This window comes from Globicephala melas, chromosome 6, assembly GCF_963455315.2.
Source record: "Globicephala melas chromosome 6, mGloMel1.2, whole genome shotgun sequence".
NCBI lineage: Eukaryota > Metazoa > Chordata > Mammalia > Artiodactyla > Delphinidae > Globicephala > Globicephala melas.
The window spans coordinates 46,824,680-46,845,314 of NC_083319.1; the positions used below are offsets into that span (position 1 = coordinate 46,824,680).

The following is a 20,635-nucleotide window of genomic DNA, read 5'->3' on the forward strand; positions in this document are numbered from 1 at the left end:
GACATTTAGTCCATTCACATGTGGTGCAGCCACCACCCTTATCTAGTTCCAAAACATTTCCATCACTCCAAAGTAAAACTCCTTCCCCATTAATCAGTTTCTCCTCAGGCCCTGGCAACCACCAGTTCACATTCTGTCTCATCTGTTTCCCGTTTTGTGATCTATTCCTTTTAGCGAGTGTTCTTACCAGGCTTTTGCTGTCCATAAAGTCATCTGAGAGCACCTGGCTGCAGCCATTTACAGCTAAAGAAAAGCTGATCTTAGAGCCAAGGACACAATCTCTCTCTTGGTGGTCACTAAGCTGCCAATAACAACCCTCTGCTGCCTGAATGCCCTCCTATCTCCATGGCTACCCTACCTCCTGGGCATTGCATGGGCTCTACATCTCTGCTGCCATGACTGACATAGTGGAGTCTTCAAAAATACCAGTGATAATGTATTTTCTGGGTTCATTAATGTACCAAAGCCACTGTGGGAGAGTCTTTCTCTCTCTCTTAACTCTTGCATTTCTCTTTATCATGTGAGTAACAGATAAATTAAAAAACCCTGGAATTTCTTTGTGTCTGTGGGAGAATGACTTTTCATTAATTAACAGTTGTTTTTTTTTTTTTTTTTTTTTGCGGTACGCGGGCCTTTCACTGCTGTGGCCTCTCCTGTTGTGGAGCACAGGCTCCGGACGCGCAGGCTCAGCGGCCATGGCTCACAGGCCCAGCCGCTCTGCGGCATGTGGGATCTTCCCGGACCGGGGCACGAACCCATGTCCCCTGCATCGGCAGGCAGACTCTCAACCACTGTGCCACGAGGGAAGCCCCAATTAACAGTTTTTTATTAATTAATTTCAGCCTACTCTCTCCTTACATTATGATGAAAACCCATGTTTGGGAGAAGGGGTGCTGAGTTAGGAGCAAATCTCAATAGCAAATGGCAAGTTGTGATCAGATTCAACCCTCATCTCTGACAATCAAAGCATTACTATAGACCTCAGTTTGTTTCTCTGGTGCTATCCTCACTTAGAGTTATTCCCAGGAAGATCTTAGCCCTTCCTTTAAAAATGCTCCTGATGGGTCAATATGATCAGTATTCTGGACACATTCAAAATATCTCAACACTGGTAGATTTTAGCTTGAGTTTAGGTTCAACCTGGAACTCTAAGTACAAGTATTAAACTTAGTATTGGAGCGGTAACAAGCTAATATGATCTTGTATGATTTTGTAATTTTAATATAAATTGACTAAAATTTTCTATAAAAGGGAAAAACTGAAAAAAAAAAGCTCCAAATCAGGAAAGAGGTTTCTATACACATACACCTTTATGCTTGTAAGTAATAATAAACAATATATACCATATATAAGAGAGTATGAATATTTTCTTATATTGATTGCCATTTATTAAAAAAAGTTTCTCAAAATTATGTGCAAACAAAAAATGAGCAAGTGTAAAAATCTAGTAGTCTTATGAATGAACTAGTTTTTTTTAAAATGACTGTGCTCTTTTTGGAAAAATAATTTCCATTTCACTCATTATAGCAGGCTAGATCATGGGGAAATTCTCCTTCTAAAACACAACTGAAAATGCAAGATAAAAATATAATAAGTAACTGTCGAATGCATACTTGGCTCAATAAGAAAGTAAAAAAAAAAAATTCCAGAAGCCAAAAGAACAAAGAGGAAACTTAAAATTGAGAGGTAAACAAACTGTTCCTGCTCTTGAGAATGTGCTGCCTTGATAGCCAAAGGGTTTAATAGCCAAGTAAGGAGAGCAGTCAAGGTTGCAGGAAGAGGAGGTAGGAACTAAGACCCCACATGGTTGAATGGCTTACATTCACTAAAGAATGTAATAGAAAAATATGCCCTTTGAATCACTGGATGGGGAGGCAACAGCATGGTCAAACAGCTCCTTAGTCTAGGCTGTGGGTGTAAAAAAAATTTCTTCCTTCTTTGAGATTTCATAAACAAAGGCGTTTACTCTTTGTCTGTGTTACATCACTTAGACTTGAAACTGCAGTTCCTCCCAAATGCTAATGAAAGGAATATCAGAAAGATAATAATAAAATGTTTCTTCTTCTCCTTACAATACAGAGGAGCAGGTACAATTTCATGTCTTAAGTTTAGTTCTGATAAAGTGGTAAATTGAGAACATTTACAAAAACATCTCAATATGATTCTCTTTCCCAGTATGGAGATTTGTATAAAAATGAATAATCCTGTTCTATTTCATAACACATTCTTGGAAGTGTTATTTATACAAATAAGCCTTTTAAGACATTCAGATTTTGGCGGTTGTTGCTGTGTTTTGTGAAATATAACCTCAACAAACTTCTATGTGTTTGCCCAAGAAATACTATTTGAATTGACAGATTATTTGAGGTTTTGTTGTTAGTCCAGAAGAACTTTAAACTTTCCTTTTTTACCATTTGTTTATAAAGACACAATATATCTGTGATTCTGTTGAATTCTTCAGTTAAATGAAGGTTTGAGAATATTCATCTTATTTAAATCAACACAAGATAATACAAAAAAAAAAAACCCATGATAATTTTAAAAAGAATCAAAACTCCAGAAAGAAAAAAACATAGTCATTGAAATTAAAAACTCAACTGATGCTCTAAACAACAGATTGAAAATAGCTGAATAGAGAGTAAGTAAAATAGAGTATACATTTGAGGAATTATCTAGGATGAAGCACAGAGAAATCAAGATATGGGGATTATGAAACAGATTTTCAAGAACACAGAGGTTAGAATGAGAAGGTACAATATATATCTAATAGAAATAAAGGTCATAGCAAATATAAATATTTTTAAGAAGAAGATAGGATCATCATAAGTCTTCAATTATTTGAAAACAAAATTTTAAATCCAATGCCTAATACATAATGTCTAGCACAGTCAGAAGAAGAAAAGACAGCATGAACAAAAGCCAGAAGGATCAACAGACAAAATGGATTTCTCAATGCAGAGACTTAGGATATTGGAATTATCAGACACAGACTTTAAAAGATCTATATTTAAAAGACAAGACTAATAATTTCAGAAGAGATCCAAAAACTGAAAAAATAACAAAAAAATAATACTTGAACTAAAAATGGCCATTATCAAATGCCGCCTAGATGAATTATTTAATAGCAACTGGACACAGTTGAAGGAAGAATTAGTAAACTAGTTAGGATAGAAGAAAATCTCCATAGTGAAGCCTAGACAGACAAAATACTAACAAAAAATAGAGAAGAGTGAGTAAATGACTAAATAATAGAAACATGATCTAATAAAACATAGCTGGAGTCCCTGAAGGAGAAGAGAGAAGATTCAATGCAATCCCAATTAAAATCCCAGAAGGCATTTTTGTGGAAATTGGCAAACTGATTCTAAAATTCACATGGAAATAGAAAGGATCTAGAATAAACCGAAAAACTTTGAAAAACACAACATTGGAGGATGAACATTACCTTATTTCAAGATTCATTATAAAGTAACAGCTATTAAAACAGCGTGGTATTGATATAAACACAGACAAAGAGATTAATGGAATAATATAGAGTCCAGAAATAAACCTACATATACATGAACAATTGACTTTCCACAGAAGGCACAAAGGCAAGTTGGTAGAAAAAGAACAGTCTTTTCAACAAATGGTGTTGGAGCAATTGGATAGGTTGACACATAGCTGTTGAAAGTGGGTTTTTTCTTAATTTTCATTTTAATTATTACATTATCTGCAAGCATGTCCCACTTTATCAAGATATTTTTGTATCCTTTTTCTCTTTTATTGCTCAGTCTTTCAAATGCTCCATCTTCTATTTTTCAAAAAGTCAAGTTTTGGCTTTGTTGAATTTCTCTATTTTGCCTTTTAAAAAAAACTTAATTCATGCCTTTTTTACTCTTATTAGTTCCCTCTTTCTACTTTCTTTAGATATATACTGTTATGGATTTCCTACCTCCTTAAAATGTGCAGTTATTTCATTCATTTGAAGAATTTTTTCAATATAAGTTTCAGGAATAAAAATTTCCCTTGAAGTACTGTTTTTGCTGAGCCTAACAGATGTTAATATATGATAATTTTATTATCATACATTTTTAGATGTATCTATATTTTCACTCGCAATGCAAGTAATTAAATGCGAATCCAATTTAGCTTTAGTTCCAGTATGCAAAGGTTTTTTAATATTAGAAAAATCCATAAATGTACCTGACAACATACAGAATTAAAAAAAAAATGAAAATCTAAGGTAATACAAAAAAATTATTTTATGAAATTCAACACATTCATAATAAAACAAAACCTCTAAATAAAGTAGGAATAAAAAGAACCTTCTTTAAACTAATAAAGAGTTTCTAAATGTAAACAAACAAACCACTATCAAAAATCAATCTAAACAGGAAAACATTTGAAATGCTACCTTTAAAATCAGGATATAGAGAAGGATGCCCACTAACATCACTTAAATTCTACAATGTGTTGGATGCTTTAGCCAGTGTAATACAAATTTGAAAATCAAGTACTCAAGAATAACTCTAACAAAATCTGTACAAATCTCAACACGGAATTTTTAAACTTTATTAGGAAATATTAAGGATTTGCTAAATACACTGGGGAACTATGCCATTTCATGGATAGAAATGTTTATACAATGAAGATGTCAATTCTTTCCAAATTCCAATCAATATCTCAACACATGGCTTTTCATGAAACATAAAGTAAAAAAGATTCTAAAATATACATGGAAGAGTATAAAGCCAAGAATAGCAGGTACTCTTCTAAAGAAAAAGAGCAGAGAGAATAATCTTTTTCTACTAATGGCAAAGCTAGACATACTAATTAAGACAATGTGGTATCAGTAGTTGGATGGGCAAAATGACCAGAGAAATAAAACAAAGAACTCCCCCGCAAAACACACATATATTTGTATAAAATGTTATTCTATGACAAGATATCATGTCAAGTTATTGGAGAAAAGCAAGATGTTCAATAAAAGGAACTTGAAAAAATGCTTATCCACATAGAGAAGATTAATCAGTACTGCTACTCAATGCTCTGCTGGTAAACCAACTCTCTAAAAAAACAAAACAAAACAAAAAAAGGCCCTGATTTGCACTGGTTTGTAGCACTTGACAGTTCCCGTAATGCAAATACTCCACCCATGATTGAGTTTAAGTAACCAGTGTAAAGTCCCCTGACTCTCAAATTCCTGAAAGATTAACAGCCATGCTTCCTGAGCTAGGATGAGCCAGCTGCAACACCCCACTAACTTTACTTCACACCATACACAAAAATCATTCCCAAATAAGCTTCAAAGGGAAAAATACAATTTAAAGTTCTTAGTAGGAAAAGATGACAGCGTATCTTTGGTCTGTGTTATTTGATTAGTTTTCTTTTAAAAAGCACAAAAAACAACATTGACTGTAAAAATAAAAGACTGATAAATTTAACTGCATTAAAATTAAGAATATTTTGATCATTAAAAATATACTGTATGTAAATTAAAATTTAGAGATTCAAAACTGAGAAAAGACATTAGTAATATGATTAAGGATTAGAATCAAGTATATATTTTTAAACATTACAAAATAATTTAAAAATACACAGACAATACAATAAAACTGTGCAAAGCACGTGAATAGGCTTTTACAAAAACAAAACTAACCAATAAACATATGATGAAGTATTCGAGATACTTAATGACAAAAGAAGAACAAATCAAGAATGCAGTGCGATACCACCTTGTATCTCTTTGATTATTAAAAATTAAAAAGCCTGACACTCAAATGCTGAAGAATATGGATCCACAGGGTTATTTTTCCATTGGAGATAGAAGTGCAAATTGATACAATCACTGTGACATTATATCCCAAAGTTTAACATTCCTCTTCCTTAAGAAATATCAAATTTGATTCTAGATATATAGCCAATAACATGTATACAAAAATGTTCATAGAGGGCTTCCCTGGTGGCGCAGTGGTTGAGAGTCCACCTGCCGATGCAGGGGACACGGGTTCGTGCCCTGGTCCGGGAAGATCCCACATACCGCAGAGCGGCTGGGCCCGTGAGCCATGGACGCTGAGCCTGCGCGTCCGGAGCCTGTGCTCCGCAGCGGGAGAGGCCACAACGGTGAGAGGCCCGCGTACCACACACACACACAAAATGTTCATAGAAGCACTGCTCATAATAGCAAAGCCCCCCAAAACCCATTATCAAAGACTGGATGAATAAACTATTATCAGAAAAGTATATCACCCAGCAGTCAAAATAAAGAAACTACGTGACATGCAACAATATGAATGAATCCTATCTATAACATTTAAGGGAGTTCCCCGGTGGTCTGGTGGTTAAGATTCGGTGCTTTCACCGCTGTGGCCTGGGTTCAATCCTACAAGCAGCATGGCCAAAAAACAAAACAAAAAACATTTAAATAAGAAAAAAATAAAGTTAGAACTAACTAAAATGTATACACATACACACACACAAACACATGCATACCATATTCTGGAATACACAGAGATACAGTGGAAGTCAACCAAGAGAATAATAAACACAGGTTTCATAATTTTCTCATCCGGGTAGGAGAGAGGGGACAGAGCAATGGAATGAAGGACCACAAGTATACATGTAGGTTATCTTCAAACTACTTTGTTTTGTGTAGTGGTTTGGTAGTGCTTATTATGTTATTATACATAACTAATTATACAATTAAACAAAACAAAAAGATGTATCTGAAAATCTAAAGGAATAATATCAGGGTCACAGCAAAAACAAAAGGCACACCTGGCTGGAGTTTTGTAAATGAAGGAATTTTTTACAGAAGGGTAGACAATCCACAAGGAATACTGAAGAACCTAGAGCTTGCACAGGTGAGCAGCAGTGACCACTCCTGAAAGCCTGAAGAGACAGGAGGTGGAAATGGTATTTTCAGAGCTCAGTGAATAAAGCCAACACTCTATAGTGAGGGACATTCAGCAAGGTCCATAGTCATAGGAGGAAGAGTCAGCCCTGCCAGAACCCTGCCAGAATGCCAGCCAGCCATGAGAGAAGCAAGGGAGCATGTATCCTGGCCTTTCTCTCCTGCTACACTCCATTCTCCTGTCAGCACCTCCCTCCCTTTCCTATTGGTTGAACAAAACCAGAAGCCAGAGGGCAAGAGAGCCGTGTCATAAGGCAAAGAGATGAAATGGATCTGAAGTGGAAAACAGAATATCCAGTAATATTAACATGTACACACAAATATTTAAATAAACATCCACCAGCAATGACATGTATATGGGGAGAGATGTAAACAAGTTTAAAGTGTTCTACGTATTTAGATTGGCCAAGGAAAAGAGTAAAGGTACAAATTAATTTTAGACTTTGAACTATTATTAAAATAATAAACCCAATATAAAATTCCCCAAATAATAGAGAGAATAATTTTAAATTAATTTAAATGAATGTACACTAAATGAAAAATTAACATAGTTTAGTTTAATTTTAAAACTAATATCTTAATTTTAAATCAATTTTTTATAAAGGTAAGAAAAGAAAAATCGAGCAAGTAAAACAAATAAAAGTATTTAGTAAGATGATAGAATTTTTAAACATAAATTTATCAATACGTTATATTACATGTCAATAAAATAAATGATCCAATTAAAATAGAAAATCTGTAAAATTGCACAAATGAAGAAACCCCAACAATGGGTCGTTTAAAGAGACGTGCAACACATATAGACACAGAGATTGTAAGTAAGAAGATGGAAGAATATATATTATGCAAATTCCAACCTAAAGAAAAGCTACTGTGGGTATAATTTATCCAACAAAGGAAACAAAGGCAAAAAGCATAAAGATGAACAGGGACATCTTATAGTGATAAAAAGTTCAATTCACAAGGAAGATAAATCAAGGCTAAATTTGTAAGCACATAAAAATATAGCCTTACTAATGTAAGCTGCAAAGACTTGGGGGCTGTTTATTGCCAACCAATAGAAAAATTAAGAAATGCACACCAAAATAAACCATGAATCAAGGAAGATATCACAATGGAAATTAGTATTTTTAATTGCCTGAAAATGAAAATACTATTTCCAAACTTGTAGACACTTCTAAAGACATGCTTAGAGGGAAATTTAGAGCTTTAAATGAGGGAAGTGCATTAAAATTTATAGGTTGACTAATAAAAATAGAAAGCATTTCTTCCAAACAAAAAAAGAGGTGAAAATGAAGGAACAGAGAAATTGCAATCACTACAAGAGAAGAGAGGTAAGAAGTAAAGGAGTATGCAGTTACCTCTACAATAGTCCTCTCTTCTTACTACTACAATTACTGATTTTGAACTATGAGCCTGGTTGCCCAGAAAAAGTGTACAGTCTTTATTTTTCCTCACAGCTAAGTGTGGATATGTGACTAAACTCTGATCACTGAGGTCTAAGCTTCAAGGGAAACCTCCTCAAAATGCAGTGGACCCTAGTCCTTTGTCATTTTTCCTCCCCTTTCTCCATTCTGAATCCTGGGATATGAATGCAATGGTTGGAATTCTGGCAGCCTTCTCTTACCAGGAAGCCAAGAGTCATAGTTCAGGGATGCTGGGGCAGTAAGCTGAAAGGAATTCCCTCTGTATCTTTCAACTCTGCCACCATGCCTTCCCTGGATGAGCAATTTACGATGTCTGTTTATGTGAAAGAGAAATCCATTTCCATTTTGAGCATTTATTTTGGATGTTCCCTAATGGGCAACCAAACCTAATCCTAACTGATATAAGGACAAACAGAAAGCACAAAGTACATCAGTCATCACAATAATCAGAAATAGACAGAAATGGAATAAACGTACGTGTTAAAAGCAGAGACTCTGAGATTGGATTAAAAAAATATGACAGCTATGTGCTCGTTAAAACCTTGACCTAAAATGTCAGGACACTGGAAAGTTGAAAGTAATAATTATTTCAATAAATAAAATTAATAGTTTTACAGGAAAAAGGCAAGGAATCACAGATGCCTGAATTTTCGTCGGTGTTGTTTTGTTATAAGCAGAAAGAGAAAATTCAAGAAAAAGGTTTGATTTTGAAAAATGATAATGAGTTCAATCAAGGGTCTTAAAATATGAACTAAGAGACTAGGTAGTTAACCTAATTGAGTGAAAATAGGCTGAACTAAATACTAGAGATAGGTTGGGTCTATGTTTCAGTGCAGTGATCCTCAAACTTGACCTTGACTCAGAATCACCTGATGGGTTCCTTAAAGCACAGATTGCTGGGCCCTAGCTCCAAGGATTCTGATTCAGTTGTTCTGAGATGGAACCTGAGAATTAGCATTTCTAAAATATCCAGGTGATGTGGATGTCACTCCAACATTGAGCACCATGAGGAAATAGAGCCAGAGCTGCTTCAGCGGTTCTGACAGCTGACCACACATTAGAATTACCTGAGGAACTTAAAATGCATACCAATAGCTGGGCTCAAACCACTGTTACTGAATCGGAATCTCTTTTGTTTTGTTTTGTTTTGAATTCCCTAGGTGATTCCAATGGGCAGGCAGGCTAAAACACTCTTCCAGTCTTCTGATGGTCAAGTTAAAATCTGGGTTTTTATGTAAATGTTTCTATTTTTTTTTAATCATACTGCATGGTCCACGTAAACAAATATACAAGCTCTCAATTTTCAAATCCAGCTACCTCACTAGATGTGACATGTAGCTCAGGTACCGAACAAGCAGCTGGAACCTAAGCCAGAGCCTGGAAGATAAGTTTGGATTGTAGTTATAGATCTGGGTACATATGTGTGTGGGAAAAATCCAAGCAAGCAAATGCAAACCAAGTTTGATATTGTCTAGCTGAAACGATCATTTTAAAAAAAGGCTTTCACAAACATCATTTTCTATTGTATCTTACTTTTGCAATTGAATGAGTATCCATTTATACTACAACGGAAACTGGAAGGATTTCAAAATGTCAGCACCTGAGAAGTTTTTATTCCAGGTACAGATGGGAGGGAGGCTTCCCTTTATTTGAACATGAATATTTAGATTTTAACAATAAACTAGAAAAACATGCAGAGGGCATGACCAATGACAGCGGATACTATTTGGCAACCCTGAACTCCTGCTTAACATTGATTATTGTATTGGGTGCCCATGACTGATGTAACAAATTACCATAAACTTGGTGGTTTAACACAGCACACATTCATTCTTACAATTCTAGAGGTCATAGGGCTGAAATCAGTTTCACTGGTCAATATCAAAGGGGTGGGCAGAGCCAGTTCCCTCCAGAGGCACAGGAGGAGAATCCATTTCCTTGTATTTTCCAGTTTCTAGAGCTGCATTCCTTGCATTCCTTGGCTCCTAGCCCCTTGATTGTCAAAGCTAGCTGCTTCAGTGGTCAAACTGCCTTCTGTTTCTGTGGTCAAATCTCCTTTGCCTCCCTCTTACAAGGATACTTGTGATTACATTTAAGGCCCACCCTGATAATACAAAATAATCTCTCATCTCATGATCCTTAACTAAATCATATCTGCAAACTTTCTTTTGCTATATAAGGTAATATTCACAGCTTCCAGAGATATCTTTAGGAATCATTATTCAGCCTGGGAAAATTCTATAAAATATAACCAAAGAAATCACATGATTGTTTTTATCATGCATAAATTCAAAATGCCAGAAATGACACTGAAGTCAAAATTCAGCTATTTAGCTTTCCAAATGCTGAGGCCAAGGTCAAAGGCAAATTGCAGATTTCAGCCAAATACTAAGAGTGAAGCACAATTTCTTAGCATGCCTACAGAGGGCACACGGGTTTATAACCTGCTTTTTTTTTTTTTTTTTACTAATTTACAATATATCACAAAAGTTCCTCAAGTATTTGTTTACTTTTTGCACTAAGCCATGATTTATCTAACCATCTGGTATTTTTTTAATTTCATAAATAATATTCTTTTAAAGATACTTGTTCATAATTTACACATATTTATTTGTTTCCTTAAAAGAAATTTCTAGAATTAGAATAACCAGATCAAGGGTTAAATGTTTTTAATATTTTAATACAATTTGCCAAGTGTTATTAAGCTCTGAGAAACGCTACAGGAAAAGGGTCATTTCTCCGCACCCTTACATGTGCCGGGATTGGGATAAAAAAAGTGCCCCTTGACTCTTAAAAATGCTAACTTGTTGCTGCGTATTTTGCACTTATAATTTAAATTTATTGGAGGATATTTTGGTGGAGAGTACTCCCTGAGAAACTTTCTTTACCTACAACCACGATTTAACTCACTTGCCTGATTAACTTGCACCTCTGAAGTTCCTTTGTAAAAATATTCTGACTGTATGATTTGCTTACAGGTTCAAAATCAGGGAAAAAAGAATGTGTGGCATTAGAAGTTAGGATACTGGTCATCTGGGGTGAGGAAGAAGGGGATAGTGACAGAGAGGATGTACAAAGTGGGCTATGGGGTTCTAATATTGTTCAATTCTTTGACCCCGGTGGTGGTTATTTTGTTTTGTTCCTTTCATGACTGTTTGTTGAGATGTTATAAATAAAACGTTATGATTTTTGCAGTTTTTCTATACATGGTGTATTTGACTTAAAAAAATTTTAATAAAAAATAAATTAAAAGAGAAAAAAATTAGTACTGACACTCATGTCTACATACACTCAGTTTTGGGCACAATCTTATCTGCTTAGCAATAGTCAAATCTCTGCTCCAAAATCTTATCATTCACATGAACCTAGAAGTTCAACCGCATGATTAAATTAAATGTTATTCAAGTTGTTGATTTATTAGGAGGAAAGGGAAAGTGATTTCTATGAAAACAAAACTGAGTGTTATGCAAACAATCTCGTCAAATTATTAAACACACTGGCATAATAATAATAATCTGTGTATAAGACAATTGTAAAAAAATTAAAAATACATAAAAATCTCAAAGTAGTCTACGTTCAGATTGCCTCAAAGATGTCTTTAAAATTCTTTCTGCACTCTGAGGAAACAACAACAATGTGAACATTATTTATGCAAGGTTATTTCAAACTCTAGCAGCAGACCCAGTTCTAAGAAATGGTTTTGGCCCATGAAGTTTAGCAAAACCTATTTAAAGTGAAATAACTGTCTTATAGAGGATTTAATCTACTATTTCTTTTAGTGACCCTACTGATTAGTGTCCTCATTGTATCAGGTAAGAGGGACATCTGCCATCTTAGTAACACAGGACAAAGAGAAAGCGATGATAGGATATGTGAGGAGCAGGGGAAATCAGAGGTAAAAAAATATCGCCAATTGGAAAAGATTGTCAGATGAACAGAAATTAGCCCACAAACACATATGTTCACATACTCGAATTCTCTTTCCACCTCCATTTTTTTTTTTTTTTTTTTTTTTGCGGTACACAGGCCTCTCACTGCTGTGGCCTCTCCTGTTGCGAAGCACAGGCTCCGGACGCGCAGGCTCAGCAGCCATAGCTCACGGGCCCAGCCGCGGATCTTCCCGGACCGGGGCACGAACCCGCGTCCCCTGCATCGGCAGGCGGACTCTCAACCACTGCGCCACCAGGGAAGCCCTCCACCTCCATTTTTAATAGCAACTTGCCAACTGAGCACATATTCTCTCATCACATACAAGATCCACTTTTTCCAAATTATTAAAACCCAAATAGGCACATAAGCCCACGTGGTGTCTGTTGAAACTGCAGTGATCAAAACCAAAGGGACATATCCATTGCTGGGTTAACCACCTGGCAGACTCACCCAGTCATGCTGAAGGTGACAATGAAGTGTCAGGGATGGCAGATGTCACTGAGCAAAAGAAGTTCAACAAATTGATCCTGGATTTTGAAATCAGAAAATGTGAAAATCAGCTATTTTTTATTTTACCATACAATTAAGTTTGTTAAATATAAATGGTTTTTATTTCAATTACTCATGTGGGTGGGAGAAGGTTAGGTTCCATTAGCTTTTCAGTGACTATGGCTTGAATGGAGTTTTAGAGCGATTCCTTATAAAATGAGACAGCAGTTTCAGCAATGGTTGATGACCTGGTCTATATATTTCTTCGTATAATGACAGCTTTCACAAAGGACTGGAAGAAATCAGATTCAAAATAAAAATAAATTATGCTCCTTTCCCCATCCCCCCACTGCCGTGTGTGTGTGTGTGTGTGTGTGTGTGTGTGTGTGTGTGTGTGTGTAACTTAACTTGTCCCTAAGAAAGAAAGGAAGATTAAACATCCTTCATCTATTAATCCCAAATTCAAGTTCCAGCCCCTCCTCTGATGCATAATCCTGGCAAAATATACAAATACATATTGTATATAAAAATATACACGATTGGGTCCAGTCTTGAAGTGGGGCTTCTTGGGCCCTGTGTTCTCACCAAAGCCACTTTGTAAGGGAGGAAAGTGATCTCCTAGGCCTTTTACCCATGCAACCACTCCTAAAAATATACTATTCTACGAGACAAATTCCAGGGGCAGGATGATACTTACTTCAGAAATAGAAATCTCAGGGCCTGTGGTTTCTGGACAGAAGAGATCTGCCCTTCAAGTAAGATTAAGGTTGGAGAGTTCCTGATACTCTAATCGCAATGCTTTACTCATAGAAGATACTTGGTAAATATTTGTTAAAATTTAATGTGCAGGTGTGGTAACCTGTTTCCAAAGCTGTTCCTTTTACCTACATTCAGTAATATCTGGCATAAAGGGACCTGTTCTTATGTAATTATTCAATAGAATATGATTAAGGATGAGCTTAAAATATTGAGATGACACACCAAATGTGTTATGAAGCTTTGAGCTTTCACTGCCTGGACAAGTGTCTGACTCCACAAACACCTGCAAAGCTGAGAGAAGAAGAAAGTAGCAAAACACAGCTGTCTGGGCCTGGCCAGAGCACCACTCTGCAAGTTACGTAACAGCTATTGTGTAATTGTGCATTTAATTCGGAACACATTTTTAAGAGAGAAAACAATTAGATTTTCCAAAAAGAATGAAATTGAGAGTGAGAGAAAGAAAGGGACAGAGAGACAAAAATGGTGAAATAGCACAGAAGTTTCCATCTGGTCTTCAAGAGTGAAGCGCAGGGAAGGCAAGGACCTTGGGGATGGTTCTCTTAGAATCTAGGGGCCTGCCTATGAGTCAAATCTGGCCTGCCTCCTGTTTTTGTAAATAAAATTGTATTGCAAAACACCCTACACCCCTTAATGTATCGATTGCCTGTAGTTTGTTTCATGCAGGGTTGAGTAAGTTACAACAGAAACTATCTGGCCTAGAAAGTGGAAAATATTATCTCTTTACAGAAAAAGTTTGCTGACCCCCATTTTAGGTGAATAGAAGGCTAAGCTTGAGTGCCTGTGAGGAGTGACTACTCACTTAGAGAACCAAAACAGCCGATTCTCAAGCCCATCTGGGAATTCTCTTATGGAGAGGAGGGCAAGGAGAATAAATTGGAATAAGAGCCAGGGTTTTAGCATCCGACTGGCCTGAAATGAAATTCAGGCCAGTGAAATTCTTGTACATATTAGATTTGTGTTCATAAGCAAGCTACTTACTCTATGTCTGTAAAATGGGAAACCCAGTGAGGAAGGAAAGAGAAAGTAAGGCTTCTGCACCTGATTTGGAGTAACTACTCAGTAAGTCTTAGCTTCCCTACCTAAATCTCATTTGGGGGAGCTGGCATTTTTCACTGGAAAAAATAATTGTTGTTCTTAATTCTTAGTAACCAGTTAAGAGCATCCAAAGTTTTCCATCTTGTTCTGACTCTAGCTTTTGCTAGAGTTTCAATAAAATAAACTATTGTACTTAAAATGGGAGTAGTACAGTTAAAAATTGTCCTTTTTGAATGTTCCCAACTTGAAACATTAATTTCATTTTAAGAACTTGTATTACTTGGGAGTCCTGTTTAAAGTCACTCTTGGTACAATTGCCTGCATCAATGATTGATAAATACCAGCCAACTTCCAAAACCAGAGGTTACTTTCATTTTAAATGAGTTTTAGCAGACGATATTGCCATATTGCTACTGCGGTGACTGTGTGACAGCACAGTCTGAGTTTTTAAAAAATATCCTGCTAACTTTTCTATTCCCACATATAAAAGATAATTTAGATAAAGGTAATTTAAATAAAGGTAATTTAAGTAAAGATAAATTTAGAGCTCCTGAAATCCTAGTAGTTCTACTTACCAAGCACTGAAAATACATTTGATTGGCATGATTTTTTATAAGCTGACTTGGGGTAGGGTCTCTATAGAGGGCCTTTCTTCCACAAACAGCACCCTGCTTTTCTGGGACATGGACTGATTCTCTGACTGCACTGTCCTAAAGATACCTGGCGAGGGTCCTCGACACACCAGCCTCTGCTGAGAACAAGTGCCCTTTGAGATTATTTTTCAATCCTCGAATTCTCTGATTCCAAGTCTGTCAGAGAACAGAAAGTTTCACAGCAGCATAAAAAGCATGAAAAGCCAAAAACATAATAACTGGCCTTAGTGGCCAGAGCAGCTGTGCTTCGTACCCTTATCACAGGTTTCGGCTTTGTAAATTAATTCGTCTGCAAATAGTGCCCTCTCTCCAGATGCAGCTTCAATGCTGTAGCACTGGTTTCTTAAGGATTTAAGTTTAAAGTCAAGGGCTTCCTGCCCTAGGTGTTACAAATAAGTAGTGTCGTTTTCTTTTTGCTCCCAGTTTGTTCATCCAATCATAACCCAGTATGCAAATAAACCTTAGCCCATGCAGATAAAAAGGAACAAATAAAGCCAAGTGCTCTATCAGAACCAAATCGCTGAGCCTGTCACCTGTGTTCCAGGAGCTGAACCAGAAATGTCGTCCTCTGCCATGCCAGATGTACCTGTCCCACTCACCAATTTGAAGTTTCAATATACTAAGGTTAGTACAACTTCTATTTGCTGTTTTGCCTCAGTTTTATAAAAACTACGTTTATTTAAAGCATAAAAGGTCAATTTAAGTAAACTTGTGTAAAGAGCCCTTTGCAAATATAAAAATAAAAGGCTTGCAAAATGCCGGTCTGGGTTTAGTGTCTTGATCAAATAATGAATTCTAAATTGTATCAGGCAACTTTTCATAAATTTATTTCTTAAAATATTTCTGAGTGAAAGGAATTCTCTTCGTTGTAAAAGGTTCTTGTGCCAGGATTCAGGGGACTTTACTAAGCAGTTCTATTAACTTTCAGCAGAGCCTAGCATGTGTGATAGGAGAGGCAAATACTTACTAGAGAAACTTACTGGAAACAGACAAACAAATGGGAATGTTTTTTTAAAAAGGAAAAAAAAAGAGAGAGAAACAGAGCATAGTGAAGTAACATGATTTTTATATATGTCAAATGAGTGTCGAAATTGAAAGACCTCAGTCTGATAACTGGATGAAGAAAACTCCAGTTACAAAAAAATTCATGGGACTTGCATTATTTAGCATATTTGGGGAAAGAAAGCATTCTTATTTATTTCTTCAGCCAAATTTGCTGCCATTGGAGCCAGTATGTAATTGTTAGCTGATAAATATTTACAGAAACAAGAGCAGAAGCCAGACCCAGATTTAAAAATCCACAGCTAGAGAGAAGGAGGAAATGGATCCTATTTGAGTCGATCAGGAGTATCTCTGAACTTTGCCTGTTTCACACTGTTACATTCCTGCTTTCTAGTCAGAGCCTAGAACTCCCAGAAAAACAAATAAAACAAACAAAACCAATCTAACCAAAATCATTTAAAAAGTGAGCTTTGTGGTGTGATGCAGAAAGGAAGGTAAGAAAGGAACTATTCCCACTCAGGGAGAGCCATTTTCCTGTCTGAATTAACCAATGAAAAACCAAGAGCATTATACGTTAATGAAAAAGTCCTGCTATTATTAAATTGTTTCCTTACTTGCGACCACGGATGCTTTTGAAATCCTAAAGTCTGTTACATTTTCATTTTCATAAGTACAACAAATGAGGAAGTTATTCAGCTGACTATTTTCCATAGGAAAGTGCCTGTAGAGATCAGATTGTGCCTTTAACATGGTTGACCAACAGCTACAAAGTGTATTAAAGTATTATTTTCACAAGCTTTTATTAAAAGGGAAAATATTTTTTGTCGGTTTGATTTTATTCCAAATGGGAATATGAAAAATGCGATGACACTATATATACCCTCCAAAAATTTTGCACTTGGCAAAGTTATGCCCAAAAGATAACAAGACTCCAGTTTTGCCAACTTTCTTAACTCTGTTATTCACAAGAAATTTCGATCCAAGGTAAGTACATTTAAAAATGCATTCACTTCATAAAGATCAAAACCATTGGCAATGATTGAATTATACCCTTACTATTATAGGAGTCTTTTTTTTTTTTTTTCTATACTACCTGGGAAGATATTTTGGTAGTCTGAATGTCACTTTTTTTGAAAATCTGGTTTGTAGAAGTTTGCAGTCTTCCTTATATGAGAATCTCCAGGGACATCTAGTATGAAATATTCTTTCTACTGAATTAAGCTTCATTTAGTAGTTATTAATTAAACATATGAGAAACAGTAGTAGACAAATGAGATGGTCCTTAAAATCTAACATACAAAAAAAAATCTAACATACAAACACAGATCTAGTGATTCTTTAACACACAGAGATGATTTTAAGATTAAAGTCTCCTGTTCACTTAAAAGTCATTACACAAGAACACCCTCTAGGGAAACTAACTGACCTTCGTGTTCAAAAGGAGGCAAGATTCCAAGAGCAGAAATTTACTCTTGCATATAAGAACTTTTCTGGGTAAAAATGCCCAGTGCAAGTCAGTGAATTTTGATTGCTCACACATCTTCTCTACAAATCTGTTCTGCTCAGATACCATTTTATTGTCTGATTTATTGGTTACAGCATTTTCACACTTGGGAGGACACCAGTTATGTATGTAATTAAATCTAAATGGGTGAGCTTTTTCAAATGCCTTTGCATTTTCTTTTTACTGTGCCTCACTGAAGAATTGTATTGGATTTGCACTTGCAAGAGGAGTTGGAAAATGATGGTTATTAACTAAGTTTCCGGGTTGCAAACCAAATAAGCAAGGATTTTATAGTGTCTGAGAAATTACCTTCTATAGCTAGCCCCTAAACTCTTATTATTTTTCTCCCACTGTTTTAGTGTCCGTCTTTATTATCGCTAGAATATATTGGTCATTGGGGCAAGGCGGAGGGAAGAGACAAGCAAAATTGAGTAACCAAAAACTATTACAACTATGGTAGAAGAACTACACGCCCTCTCAAGCTTGAGACTGCCTCTCATCCAAACAAAAGACATCGCTGTCTCTTATGACTTATTTTCTAGTACAGTCGGTTTAATTTTTTAAGGTGCATAAAACAGAGATCAGAGTTTAAGAAATACTTTCTAAAATGATACCAAAGTTTTTAGAACTTAAAACCTCAATAACATCATTATAAATGCACATAAACTCAGATTTCATCTCTATTCTCATTTTCCCCCTTTCCAATTCTAAACAAACCCTACATCTGCCAACTCATCTGTTTTGTTGAGCTTTTAAATGATGAGGTTCTTCGGAAATTATGTGATCTTTGGGCAAACTACATTACCTCTCTCTGCCTTGGTTTCCTTACATGGAAAATAGGAATTCCTAAGGTGGAAAAAAGCATTAAATGAGTTTAATGTATTTAAGGCACTTGAAACAGTGCTTGGCACATGGGAAGTGATCGATTAACATTAGCTATCCTAGTCCTATTTATTTTTCTGAATTTCTTCCAATTTTCCAGAGCCTTCTTTTACTCAGCCTTTCCTAGACCTGTTTCCCACAAGTGTCCCTCTCATCTCATTCTCTTTTCCAAGGCTTTCTGTCACTCTTTCTTGCACAGTCATGCCCCACCTGACAGGACCGCACTGGAGCGAAGTTCCAGGGGTTGATCTGGGATTTCAGGGATCAAGAACTTTCTCTTACAGGATTTGGTAAATTTGTTTTCCATTCTCCCTTCATAACACTGTTTTCTACCTTAAAAGATAAATAGAAAATTCAAGAAGAAAGCTTTCTCAGACAGGATTCAAACCCCAAAATATTTAACTTGACTCTTAAATGTAACTCATTGAATAATGATTTATTCATGCTGGAAAAGATCTTCATCAGCTAATGACATTTCACACCCCCCCACACACCCCCATACCCACACACACATGAAATATCATAGTTAAGTTTCATTGTGTTTACTCTGTGCCAATGACTGTTTAAGTCCTTTACAATGATTTTATTTACTCCTTACAATAACCCTATGAGGACGTTACTATTCCTGTTTTGTAGATGAGGACACTGAAGAACAGAGTGGCTAAGTAACTTGGCTTAAGTTACACAGCTAGTAAATGACAAAGCTAGACTTGGAATGCTGGCAGTCTCAGCCCTCACACCAACAAGTGACTTGTCTAAGACCAATATCACTACTTTGGGACATGGCGTTGCTGACATCCTATTCTACCTTTATTCTGTCTTTCATTTGTCCATTTCTGATTACTGGAGGGGCCATGCCCATGAGCCTTTCCAGCTGTTGCTCTGCTGTTCCCAGGCCAACAGGAGGAAGTTTGCCACCAACTTAGAAAAAGAGGAGAACAATAAGGAAGGTTGGAAATAAACATACTCTCTGCTTTGATTGAAAAGGCGGCCTTTGGGCTGGGAGAGACCATGATGCAGAGGACTTTGACATAGGTGTGCAATTTCTACGTGGACTGCATTTCTTCAACCCATAGGGAATAATAATACATTTTGGTTAGAGGAGGAGATATTTTCCTAGATTTCTGGTATTATTGTTTAACCCATGTGGGTTAAAGATATATTTTTGATAAAGAAGAGTTATGAATCATTGAATACTATGTGCTAGGCACAATTTAAAGTGTTTTCTTCCCCTACTATTATCTCCTTTTAAATTCTTACAACAAACAAATTCAGACCACATGCAGTTCCAAATACTCCACTCTCTTCACTCATTTCTCCCTTTTTCCCTTCCTCTCTCCCATTTTACCTCCCTTTATTTAACAAATCATTGAATGACTGTTCTGTGCTAGGTCTTATGATATAAGAAAGCTAGTATGATTCTTGCCTCATGGAGCTTATATTCCTGCAGGGTGTGGGGTGGGAAGGAAGGAAGCAAGTAAGTAAATACTTTAATCACAAATTGTGTTAAATGCTAAAAAGAAGAAAACAAAGCTGAGACAATATGAGGGGAAGAGCTTACTTTGGATGAGGTATCAGGGAAGGGGGAACCTGAGGGATGCAGAGCATAAGGTGGCCATGGAGCGTGGGGAAACAAAGATCCAGAGGTAATAACACGTGCAGGGACGTCTGCGGACAAGAGTTTGGTATATTCAAAGAACTATCAAAAGGCAAACATAGCCGGAATAAAGTGAGGAAGAGAGAGCATGGAAGAGATAAGACTTGAGATGGAGCCTCCAGCCAGACTGCCTGATGGATTTCATTTGAGGGAAACCACTGAGGGGTGCTTAAAACAGGACAGGACTTATGTTGAAGACAAAGACGATTGTGCCGTGGCACTGCTTTCATTTGGGAAATCTTTTTAAGTCCCCACTGACTGAAGCAATATTTTGTTTGCTTTTGGCTTGGAAGCAGTTGAACAAATAGCTGGATGGCTGCAAGGTGCAGTGGCTTAACAAGATAAACCCGGCTTCAATTTCTAGCTCTTCTACTTATTTAA

The 20,635-nt window shown here is 36.3% G+C and overlaps 1 protein-coding gene across 1 annotated transcript in view; it reads left to right on the forward strand.

Moving 5' to 3' along the window:
- Positions 1 to 15,696: 15,696 nt before the first annotated feature.
- Positions 15,697 to 20,635, forward strand: part of ALDH1A1 (aldehyde dehydrogenase 1 family member A1) — a 53,881-nt gene continuing 48,942 nt past the window's right edge. Inside the window, exon 1 of the mRNA XM_030877001.3 lies at positions 15,697 to 15,833. Coding sequence (XP_030732861.1) covers positions 15,768 to 15,833 — 66 coding nt within the window. The 5' untranslated portion in view covers positions 15,697 to 15,767. The remainder of the gene's footprint in view (positions 15,834 to 20,635) is intronic.